Genomic DNA, 13,026 nt, shown 5'->3' on the forward strand with positions numbered 1-13,026 from the left:
TATTCTTTTTATTCATAAAAATCCATGCAAGATAAAACTACAAATATTGTCCAGTCGTGTGTCTGTGTGTGCAGTCACATGTGAATTCAAGAGAGAAACAATCATATCAAGAGAGACACCCGCAACTGTAAACAAAGGAACTATTCCATTTCCTCAAGTGTGTAAAGGACAAAACGATTTGGTCCTTTAAATCAGCCAGTTTTGCATTTATAAAAGAAACTAGAGAGATTGTTAGTTTGGTCATAAGGTTTGTTAGCGCATGGTTACAACATCTTTACATATGCAATCCTCAATAACCTTTAACAATGTTGAATCTACAATTAATGTACACATTTATCTACATTTATCCATACAAGTACAGTATATTCAGAAGAACCTTCTATACAAAGCAACTTATACATTGTTATGTATACTGAATTAGCTCAAGTACAAGCTAGCTAAAACCAAAGAAATGGGGAATTAACTGAAATGTGTTACTTTACAACATGCATCCATATTGAATCAAATGAAATAAACATTAGATTGTATTATCTAAAGAAAGCTGAATTGAAAATAGAAAATTTGAAGCTAAATATCAAACCTACTGACTACCATTTTACTAATTTAATATAAAAGAAATATTTCATACTGCCATGTGAATGTTTCAACTGAATCATTTTTTGTTTAATCCATGACCATGTCAGAGGGTTAGCAATATGTTTAGGCATGGACAGGTATGATTTAATTAAACTATACAGAAATTTGGAAAGTATTTTTGGTTCTTTTTTGGTTGAAATATAATGGCTTAAAATTCTGATTTGATTACGTTTACGTTTTTCTCAGCTGAGCAAATTTACGGATAAAAACATGGCTGAGTGATTTTGGTTTGTCAGTCTTCGTGATTGTAATGATTGGTTTGAGGAATATGTGTGATACAAAAAACTGGATAGTATGCCAAGATATTCTGACAGCACTTCCTGGTTTGGACAATTAGGGGACAAAGGCGACGTGTGCCGTAAATTCAACTCTCACTTAGTCAGTTGAATATACTCCAAATCATAGAAAATAAAGCCATTATTGTCCGGACAGAAGTTGGTAAAATAAGTAGCCCTTTTTCCCAAAAGAACTTGGCCTGGTCACCTTATTGTATGTGAATGATATCCAACACTTTTCATAACAGTTTCCAGACAGAATTTTACAACCATTTCACTTTTCACATTCACCACATACAACACCGTTCAAACAAAACAAAAGCAACAACTTTAAAGTCAGGTCTGTGCAAATATGGGCTGTAATCTGCTGCAGCGTTAAGACTCACAGCAATACTGACCTCTAGTGGGTGGGATTAGTCATCACAGTTCTGAGAGAGGTTGCATGCAGGCCACAAACTATCAGGCTCTAAAGTTGTCTTAATAGTCTTAATAGTAAACAGCTGCCACCCTATGGCAGGTATAGTACTCAGCATCATACTACAAACCCTAGAGAGACAATGCAACAGCGAACCAATTCAAGTCAACAGTGTGCCAGGAAAGACCACACTACATATCACATCTTGGCTGAAAAATATTCTAGCTGTAAATCAATTTATATAGAACCCTCTGGTCTTGTGAGAGGAAGGTTTTCAAATAAAGAAAAGCTTGGTTTGAGAGCATGGTTCAATGCAGTGCAATGGTTTCCTAGGATTGTAAGAAACCTCGGACAAAAATCTACATCTTGGTCTCGCTGTTGGCAGGCCTCTCGCTGTCATACTCATTCTCCTGGCAGATGAGCTGGTACGGCTTCTTGTCCGCCTCCTCCACCACTGAGTTGCCCACCTCGGGGTCCTTCTTCTGCAACTCGTGTCGAGACAGGTGCTCCACTATACCTGCACCGATGGAGTCTCCAAGGACATTGGTGGTGGTGCGCAATCGGTCCCTGAGGAAAGACAGAGAACAGGTGAGGACGGAAGGCATGGGGAAGACAAGACCCGGTGAGATAAAACAAGACAAGACAGCATAAAACCAGAAAAGAGAAGAAAAGATAAGACAATTAAAACGAGAAAAAACAATAAAGACTAAAGAAGACAATGAATATTAAACAATTTAGTTGAAGTCACTGAAAAGGAAATCCACATGGAGTGTCTGTAAATGTGTTTGCATAAAAGACTATCATTACTAAATTGTTGCACAAATTTTCAAACCACATGAAACACGGCTTCAGAGACCGACTGAATAAAAAACAGATGGATGGACAAGGAATGTGAAAGGAGTGTCTCTGGAAGCTGTGCTATAATCCACTCAAGGGTACACACCAGGTTGATCCCTTTAACACCTTAAAATCCACCCTGAGAAGAGCGTAATTGAATTCATACTACTATATTATAACTATGTTTCCTTGTGACTTAACCTTCTTCATCCTACCATCCCCCATTTTCCAGAAACACGTTGACTATATCGTGTTTTTTTTGTTGACTTTCACATTTTCAGTGAATAGCTTTCTGTGATATCATATATCAAATACTTACAGGAACCAATCAACTGCAATGATGAGTGTGATGTCATCAGTGGGCAGGCCTACAGACGTTAGCACTATCACCATGGTGACCAGTCCTGCCTGAGGGATTCCAGCTGCTCCAATACTGGCTGCTGTGGCTGTGATACTGATGGGAAAAGTGCAGAAAATAGGCAGATGCAGATATATGTTATTTGCCTTATATCACTCATTGCAGTACAACTGAGACAAACATGTCCTCGATTGACCTCTCGATCATTCCTAGCATTGAAGAGGGTCATTTAGAATTAATTCCCTTGGCTGAAATACTATCTCCCATCTACTGCTTGTCAAAAAGCATAACTGGGGGAAAGTAATTTACAAAGCAGCAACCTGTAGTTTTGAGGCTTGGAGATGCTTCACTTGGGTTAGGCTGTATTTATTACCATAATGAAAAACAAATGTAATACAAATATTCTCCAGTACATACAAAACTGATTCGATTCTTTGAGCAGGCAAAAAAATTATATTTTTTTCAAATCATTGACTGAACAACATTAATGTATGTTTAAAGTACTGTATATCCCATACCTGATGGTGAGAATCTGTCCAAAGTTAAGGTCATAATCATTGACCTGAGCAATAAAGATGGCAGCCAGGGCTTCATATAAAGCTGTGCCATCCATGTTTATGGTGGCACCGACAGGGAGCACGAAACGGGTCACACGCTTGTCCACCTTGTTGTTTTCCTCCAGGCATTTAAAGGTGATGGGCAGTGTGGCAGAACTGACAGAGGAGAGAGGGAGGGGGAGAGTAAAAAAAACAGAAACATAAGGAAAAATCAACCAATGCAGTCACCTAGAAATGACCGTAAGATGCTGAATCATGCTCATCAATGCTCATCATCTGTTGCATCAGGGAGGCTGACTCTTTACCAAAGTGTAAAACCACTTTGTCATTCTCAAAGTGTTTTTTTCAAAGTGCACAGAAGTGCACTGAGTATTGTATATGAGAGAATGACAGTACATTCTACCTTGACCTTTCTAATCAGTCTGAGATTTTGAGTTGGATTTCAATTTTATAATTTTTTCGGATAAATAAAATTCAATCACATACCTTGATGATGTTCCCAGGGCGGTGATGAGTGCCTGCAACAGCCCGCCAATGAAAACGAAGGGGTTCTTCCTGGTGATGAGGAAGTAGAGCGTTGGCAGGACGATCACGGCGTGGATGAGCAGGCCACAAATGACTGTCACTGTGTACATTCCCAGCTGGCCACCCATGTCGCTGATGTCGTCCATCTCCACGATTTTACCAGCAATCAGGAACAGGATACCGATAGGGGCATACCTGAGGATCGATGAGTGTTACTGTTAATTCTGATCATCCACGACTTTCCAAGTTATCTCTCTCCATCCATTCATCAAATCATCCCTGCCGGTACTTACCACATGATTATGGCGACCAGCCTCATGATGGCCTCATTGAGACAGTCGAAGAAGTCTTTGAGGGGCTTTCCCTGCTCCTTCATGCTCCCGATGATCAGACCGAAGCAGATGGAGAACATCACAAGGCCGAGAGCATTGACTCCATTAACCGACCCTGGCACTGGGATCATCTCCTCTCGGGTGATCTCCTGGCTCCCATTGAGTGTGAATATGGTGTCATTCACTGTCATCGTCACGTGGACTACTCTCTTGGCATACTGCGTCTTGAACTGTAAAGAATAAGAGTTGAATAGCGATCATTCCTGGAGCAATTATATTTTTATGAATACTTTTAGTCAAGAATAATATTTGAGTCAGGGTCATTGAAGATATACCAAGTAAATCTAGCTTGTACGAATAAAAAGAAAATGTGTCTTCACCATTATAAGACTTCCAGGCTAACGTGTTAGATTTCAATTCTTAAACAAATTGAAGAGGATGTAGTTATTTGTTTGTGCTGACAACTTCCTATATTGCCATCTGGTAAACAAAATGTCACAATCCCAACAGAGTACCCCCGTCTGCTTAAAATGTGTTGGAACAAGGAAATGAAAGTGGCACTGGGACGAGGGCCTCAGTTAACTCAGCTGAGTCAGATGTTAGCATGGAAAGCTAATTTACATTTGATTGCTGAGGAATTTAAGAAATGGCATTAAGAACATACAAAAGAAAATTCTGGAGAGGCTTTAAACAATGTGAAATGTGCACTCTATGCTTAAGTGGGACTATGAGGGAATACAATATTTCATGTAACTGCAGGACAAAGACAGAGAGAGGATGTGTTGGGAGACTCACCTGTTTGGTGCAAGCCTCCACAAGGTTTGGTGGAAACATGTTTCTAGAAAAACACAACAAAAGAGGTACATTTTTGTTTGGGTAGACAAATTACTTACAGATAACAAACGTGCATAAATGCGTGTGTAGGTACCTGATGAGGTCCAGAAAGGCATCAGCTGGGTTGATCTGCTCTATCTGCTGCTGTTTTTGAACTCATCCTTTGAGCCTTTTCCAGGGTGAATAATGAGAACCAAGACGATACCGATGAACACAGCAATGATAGTAGTGGTGGTGTAGTAGATCACCGCCCTCATCCCCATTTTCCCAGAAGCACGGCCGTCCAGAGCGGCCATACCTGAAAAAGACATATCATCTAAATGAATCTATTCAGTGCAATAGGGTTTATCGTCCAAAGAGTTTCTCTTGTCATTCATTTACAATTACACACAAATAGCAGTCACATGAGCTTAAACAGAATAAAAATAGAATTTTTGCCCATACTGTATAGTTACAATCCCAGAATCAAGTTCAACTGATGTTACTGTACATAGAAAAAGATCCCTTTCACTTTTAGTCGTGCTGATCTGTGACCTTAAATTTGCATAGACATGTCACTAACTATCTCTATGAGCATACAGTCAGCCTGGGAAAAGATGCTGTAATTACAGGTGAAATTCAGCTATCTGGGTAATCTGCCCTGCTATCTATGATAACAAAGAGCGGCAGGAAACACAATCTGACTCTGACCTTTACCGATGGGAAAACAACACCTACTGTACAGCACCCAGACCCAGATCACAAAATCTGTTTACATACTGTACATCCGATATATACAGATAATATATATTTAAGGAAATAGCTGCAGGCAAAAACTTGTGAAATCTTGCCAGAGATCATGTTCTCATATTGTGATTTTGTGCTTTTGCTCATTGGGCAAAAGGTTTCACCCAACAGTAGAGTTAGCGTCAATAAAACTATTCTGTTCTATTTGATCATACAACAGCGCTGTACGGTCCCAAAGTGTAACGTTAGTTTATTGTTAACACAGAGATTAGAAAGGGACTAACAGTCTGACCTAAATTTAATATTTGCGTTTTATGAAGAAAAAAAAAATGTGTTGCAGCATGATTCAGAAGAAACAGCTGATGGTCGAGTTACAAATAAAAACTTTGCTCCCTGCTAAGTCTGGTGATCATTCCTGTAAGGAAGGCAGGATGCTAGTTATATGTAACCTCTAATATGTTGTGGGTTTTATTTTACGGGCCTGCTCAAATGAGAAAATAGTTTTGACAAAGCTGGTTCGACAAATCACTGCTGTAGAAAAATGTAGTTAAGTTTTATACAAGCCACAGAGAAGTTTGACGGTGAATGGAGCCTGGAGGCTAAACCGTCTTCCACAGCACTAACAGCATTAAACAGACTTTGTCAGGATAATGGTGCTAAAAAGAAATACAGCCATCCAGAGAACTGGATTTGGAAACAGGCAAGCGGCCTCAATGGGCACGACCGTGTGTTGGATTTTCAAGTTGTCAGGTCCTATTATGGCTTTATCTTCATTCAGAGCTTTACAAGGCAAAGCAGGCTTTGTGTGACAGGAGATGTATGTGTTCCTTTCATATGTTGCACTTTGACACTGTTTGGGAGTGTGTGTGTGTGTGTGTGTGTGTGTGTGTGTGTGTGTGTGTGTGTGTGTGTGTGTGTGTGTGTGTGTGTGTGTGTGTGTGTGTGTGTGTGTGTGTGTGTGTGTGTGTGTGTGCATGTGTGTGTGTGTGTGTGTGTACTGCCCCTGCTTTGCCCCTGCTTTAGCCCTCTCTGTGTCTCTTGTCTCAACATGCCCAGGGCTAAGGCTTTTATCCAACTCCTTTGGATCCTCTTCCTCCCCTCCTCATCCTCCCCTCCTCATCGTCCCCTCCCTCATTCCCTTCTCCCAAATTCTTCACCTCCTCCTAATCACCCCACCTCTTGTTTCAGGGTGCACCCGTAGTAGGCCTCCCCTGCTCTTCCTCCTCTCCCACCCTCACATCGTTGCCTCCCTCCTCTCTTTTTCTTTCTTGCCCGCTGACCTTATTGCTGCAATCCTTTCATTAACCCCCCCACCACCCCAATTCTCCTGCTCTCCTCCTCTTTCTTTTCTGACAGCCCTGGGAAAACTTGTTGACTTAGTCAGCCCCGCACGCACACAATGATCCCCGGCCCGTTGTCCGGGAAACAACGGACGCAGCCTCACCAATTCCATCCTTTCAAAAGAACGAAAGAATCAAGATTGAAGGAGAGCCGAATGACTTTCTTTCTCATATGGGGAATGTTCTTCGAACACAAAAGTAGGGTTGGGGGGAGTAGGGGACAGCAAGAGGTCTAACCAGAGGGCAATTAACATCCACTGCCACTGGGCTAAGATTGACTCCACAGCTCTAACAGGACTTTACCTGAAGGCTTGCAGTCAGAAAATATCTGTGCCGTTTTTTGTAACGTGCAGAGGTGGAAAAAATATATAAAAATAAATAAAGCAGCATTTTCAAGAGATTTTATACTTCTATACCAACACATTTCAGGAAATAATGAGAATTTACCTCACCTTTAATGCTAAGATTTCTCTCCAAAGGTTATGCTTGATAATAGACACAAACATATTTAAATAATGTTTTATATGGAAAACATATGGTAAAATAATAGAATATCATTGGGTTTTTGTTATTGAAAGTATAAAGTTACACCTGGACCACGTAGTTATTTAACAAAGGATCATTCAGAAGGAGAACTTGTTCTTTACAATTTACTATCAGCTTCTTACATACTGTTACAAATTCTGACAAAATAGTTTAAATCCATGAGTTGATATTTTTTTCCTATAACGTTTTCATTATTTCATTAGGTTGCTGCCTTTATTTAGAAAAGTCCCATCGAATCTGTTCAGTCATTTAACACCTGCATTGATCCTCCATTCCATTCTTGTCCTGTATTTACTCCTTGTCCTGGGATTCCCCTTGTCCCCCTCCCCCTCCAACATTTAAGCTCCCCTTCCTGTGACCTCCTCCGTAATCAACCTCCTTTCCACTTTTTACTGCCCGCATCCCCTCTCCCTGTCCAGCCCACTTTGGTTTTATTAATACTACTTTTAGCTCTCATAATGAAAAGCCGGTAGACAACTTGAATTTTGTGGAAAATAAATGTTTATTGGTTTGTTTGAAGTCTCTCATAATCCTCAATACATTGTTTCTTATATGGATGCTCTAGAAACAGAGCTTAATTACATTTATGTTGAAGGACATTGGTATTTAAAGGAAAGTTGGTAATTCCAGCCAATGGGGTTAGAAACACATATAAAAATACAGCTGAAGTGTGTCCAAAAACCTCTGACCTCAACTCTACGAAATTCCCGACAGCTAGCCGATGATATCTCCATTGGAGCTGTAAAATGATTTGTCATTATTATTATTTGTACATTTTAGTGCTGCAATAATAAGAATTAAAAAATGAATATCATGTAGGAGCTGCTTACATTCTTGCAAGCTGGAGCCAGATCCTTTCAACCCAAATGCAAAAACTGTGACACGTCGATTTTGTTGTGCCAAACCAACATAAGTCAATTTCTTTAGAAAAAAATCGTTTTGACTTTATTTTGGATCTGCATAGTTTGATTGAGTGGCTTCGTTTGTCAAACAAAACAAAGTCAGATACTGTGTTATCATATATTTCATTATCATTATTATCATTTCTTTACCAGGATAGTGTCATTCCGAGCTGGTGGTAAATCACAAGATATATTCAATGATAAGAGAAAATAATCAAATAAAAGTGTGCAAAGATACAAAGAAAAAACAAAACGTTCTGTAAAGTGTGTTATTTTGACTTTATAGCAGATAACACTGTATCTGATAAGTTGGATGGGGCACACGCACGCACGTAAGAAAGGAGCCGTGTGCTGAATGACTTGGCAACAGAACAGCTCTCTTTGTTGGTCTCCACATGTTGTAGCTGCTGTCATGTGACATGATGTCAGAGGATGCTGATGTTATGCCGCGCTTGCAGCACAAAGCAGGTTATTATCGGACATGTCTCTGTCATCCTTTCATGAAATGGACCTCTTGCCATGTCTATCACTGCTCAAGGATTGGACATCTAATCTCGGTATGTCACGCCTATCTTTGTCAGTCAGTGCTGCTGACTCTTGTTTTTGGAAAGTCTATTCTTTTACTTCCATAACAAGTGGAGGCTCAGCTCAGTCACAAACCTACCGGCCTTTGCCTCTAGAAGAAAACATTCGTGCATGTCTGACTGGGTGTGTGAACCATGTCAACAGTGACGACTGAACTCAATATATCCAAGGATTAGGACTGGAAACCTCAGTGTCATATGTTTGTGTTTTTCTCTAACATATGCTCAAATACATGTGAGCTGCAGGTACAAGATGTACTAAAACCACAAAGTAATCCAGCCCACAAATCCTGAATTGCTTATTCAATGAAAACACAATATTGGGATGGCTTTCGTCATGCTGTATCAAGATCAAGACCATTACAACATGGGTCAAGCGTGTGACTGATGGATTTATCACTGAATGGGCCTACGGGGCACAGGCTTAGGCGGCCAAAGGGTCAGCCTACTACAAAGAAACACAAAACAGCAACAACAAAAAGGGGCAAAACAACTACTGAAAAAAAGAACTACAAAGATACATAAAAAGACTTCCAAGAGACACAAAACAACTACAAGGAGACTCAAGATGACTACAAAGAGACACAGAACAACTACAAAGAGACTCAAGATGACCACAAAGGGACACAAAACAACTACAAAAGGCATAACAACCACAAACAAAAAATAATTGTGTCTTGCTCCATTAGGAGTGGTGGTGGAGCCTTTTGCATGTCTGTACCCAGGGGCCCATTGTCTCATTGGCAGGCCATGAAGACTAGTAGTGTAAGTTCAAAGCATATCTCTTAATGTCTGTCTCTCATGAGGTTATCTTAACCCTGTCCAGCTCTGGGCCTAAAACCAACAAACAGCGTACACTGAACAAACAGTTGGCTTACTCTGCCACTCATGGCTACATGTTGGTCCATGTAGCCACGCAACAACAAAAATTACTATCACTTGTATGAACTTTGTAACTAAAATCTTTAACCAACCAGATTCAGAGCATGGTCCTTCTTTTTACATATGAGCAAATTGATGCTGTGCTCTACCTTCACTTCAGACTAGAAGACAGTATTAGGGGACACAGTAGTCAAAGGTGGATTGGGTTTTGTCTCGTAGTGGGCTGTTTCTACACTGTCTGTCAGAAGGCTGTGGAGACATGCTGAGTTCACAGGCTTACAGATATGATTCAGATAAAAGAAAATGTTTGGTTTGTGTGGTATAATGCGATAAAGTAGAGGGCTGCGTGTGGTGTCTTAGTTGTTTTATATCAATCTAGAACAAAAGAGTGTCACTCTGGTTTGCACTTAGTAATGTGTGCTTATTTTAGATATCTGAGGTACATTTGAACTAAAAATAGCCATTGCTTTTTATTTAAAAATGTTACAACCACATGGAAGTGCTGCGTATAAGCCTTGGGTGTGTTCAACATTGTCACATTTATTTTGTTAACATTATTGATGCAATTAGTAAATTCAGATGAGAAATATTTAACGTTGATTTTCAATGTCTGAAAAGAAACGGTTTAGGTCTTTCAAAAGCAAGAATACTGTTATTTCAAGATCTTTTCTTTTCAAATGAATAGAAGGGTAAGCGGTTACATTAAATAATTCAATGAATACAATTCTGGTTGGAGATGTCTTGGTGGCAATAAAATGACTCGATGTTCATACCTGTGATGAGGCTGGAAACCAGCAGGGGCAGCACTAGCATCTGAAGCATTCTCATTAGCAGCTCTCCAGGGAACGAGAAGAACTTCACCTCCCGGTAAGACATTTTATAAGGTCGCAGGGCAAATCCAAGTATGATGCCTACACAGTGGATCAGATGTGGAGGAAGAGTCAAAACTTTATCAGCAATTTGCAAGTATTTCTGTGTTGACATGATTAGGCCCTGAAGAAAGTCCCCTATTTGACGCTTTTAGTTGGATGTAAACACACTACGGCAAAATGTAGCATATTTATGAATGGATATCAATAGCATAAAAAAATGTTTCAGAGTCCAAAAACAACGCCTGGAAGCTGCAACATTTCACAATCAAAATCTGGTTTATTGCCAAGTAGGTTTCGGATAGAATTTGGTTTCGATAATGATGCAAGAGAGGTTGGGTATAATGTTCAAGGTAAAAGCACGTGTACGTGATCAGTGTTGCCGGGAAGAATTTCAATTAGCAGTAGAATATGCTGCTATATTGAGGGGGAGAGGCATTAAACTTTATTTCTGCTGTGGTCATTTTTAAACTTGATTTTCTAGTGAAAATTGGTGCAGAAGTTCTTTTAATCAGTCTCAGTGAAGTCTATTCTCTCAACAGGCAGTTTATCCCCACCAACAGGGCCCAGGTGGCTGACCCAGCAGCCTGAAGTGAAAAATATCCTGAATTCAACAAACATTCAACAAGTCACATGTGTTTGTCATGGCATGATACAAATCCAGCCAGGCTGCAGATGTGCATGCGGTGGGTGGGGGTGGATCACTTCCTACTGAGTCACATTCAAAGGTTAATGGCAACAGGTCAAGGGTCAGCTGCAGGGTCAGATAAAGGCCTGTCTGCTAAGTTCATCTGAGGACCCTCTATTCTCTCATCCGGTGGGTTTGTTTCTATTCTTTTCCTTCTTCCGTACTGCTACACTTGTGTTGGTCACGCCAAATTGATGGATTGGTTGGGTGAGGCAGAAAATCTGCTGCCTCTTCTTAACAAGTTTGAATAGAGGAGTGGTGATGGAGAGGAGCAAACAAAGTCTCCAAAATATCCACTAAATAACAAATAGAGTGCAGTGTCTGAACAGTGTCTATGGGGACAGAGAAAAGGTTCACACTTACCAATAATTACAGCAGCGACGGTAAAGATCACAAAGGCATTTCTCATGAAGAATCCTTTCACATCATCCTTTGTGATGTTCTCCATTCTTTTCTTGGCCATAAGTGATCGAGACTGGATCCCTGTCCGGATCTGGTGGAGACCATTCCGGTTCCTTTGTGGGTTCTCAGCATTGCTCTGAGTCATAGCTGCCTCAGGAATCTCCAGATCTGTTATAAACCTGCAGGAATTTGAATTCGCCAATCAACTTTGATGTAAACACCTATAAGATGCTGCTGAATGAAAGCTGTTGCTCCTCTTCCTCACCTTCACACCCCTTCTTTGGCTCGAAGCTTATGAGAGTCCTGATTGAAAGGGAATAACATATTTTGAGAGTTAACATTTGATATTGGAGCACAAAAATAAGTGCCGAAAAGGAAGTCACCACTCTGTCACACTCTTAGTTCAGTCAGATGATAAAGGTTTGTAACGTTACCATTTTAGAAATGGTTGTGCAGTGTATCATGGCTTTGCTGAAATATATAGGAACTGTCACTCAAAAACTCTATACAGCACATATAAAGTGGATAAAATAATTATCACGCGACACCCTGAAAATTCATTACAAAATGTAATATAATGTTACTCAATGAACTGCTGTGAACATGAATGAAGGACACATGTGTTGAATGCACAATTGTTAGGGCATGCATACTTCCTCTTACATAAACTGTAGTAACTACAACACACGTGTGGTTATATCGCTGATTCACAGCCTCACAAACATGCAAACACACACACACACACAGACACATCTACTGGTCAAATGGTAAATATGAATTTGCAGACTTATCAAATGGTAAAATACTAAGATAGAAGTTGTTTCTGTACCTTTAAACTTGCGCTATGACTTCCTCTGGTAATCTCAGTTCTTTCAGGGGAAAAGTTCTGGTTTAAAGCCCGATCAACGTGGCAGGGACAGAGGAGCTCTTTGGCTGTGAGCTGGTTGGTGTGAGTAACCAGCTATGAAGAGAAAGAGGAGAAAACGAGGAGAGGGGAGGAGAAAGGAAAGGAGGGGATGAGGAAATATAAAGAGCCAGTGAGAAATTGGAGGCGGTGCTATAGTAGAAGAAAAACTGGAGTTAGTCACCCACACAGAGTAGGCTTGTGGGGAGTTGAGGCGGGAACTAAAAAAGTGAAGTAATTTAGACGAAAGGGTGGGGGTGCTTTTCAAACAGAGGGGAGCTTGAGGAATAATGAGCTTTCTAAGCAGGAAAAAGAGAAAGGACCTTCTTGTTTTCTTCTGTCCCTCTCAGCCGTCCTTTCAAATCTTTTTTCACACTTGATCAGTTCAGCCTGATTGGAGATTCCTGTGGCGAG

At 40.3% G+C, this 13,026-nt stretch overlaps 1 protein-coding gene across 1 annotated transcript; it reads right to left on the reverse strand.

The window, feature by feature from the left end:
* Positions 1-12,653, reverse strand: slc1a3a (solute carrier family 1 member 3a). The gene is given in 12 exon segments (XM_054610684.1): positions 1-1,893; positions 2,483-2,617; positions 3,040-3,234; positions 3,565-3,798; positions 3,897-4,165; positions 4,731-4,773; positions 4,864-4,909; positions 4,912-5,067; positions 10,523-10,660; positions 11,670-11,887; positions 11,974-12,011; positions 12,538-12,653. Coding segments are annotated over 10 exon segments (1,608 nt in total). The 5' UTR covers positions 11,854-11,887; positions 11,974-12,011; positions 12,538-12,653; the 3' UTR covers positions 1-1,685.
* Between the last annotated feature and the right edge of the window lie 373 nt (positions 12,654-13,026).

The sequence above is a fragment of the Anoplopoma fimbria genome, chromosome 13, assembly GCF_027596085.1.
Source record: "Anoplopoma fimbria isolate UVic2021 breed Golden Eagle Sablefish chromosome 13, Afim_UVic_2022, whole genome shotgun sequence".
Classification (NCBI taxonomy): domain Eukaryota; kingdom Metazoa; phylum Chordata; class Actinopteri; order Perciformes; family Anoplopomatidae; genus Anoplopoma; species Anoplopoma fimbria.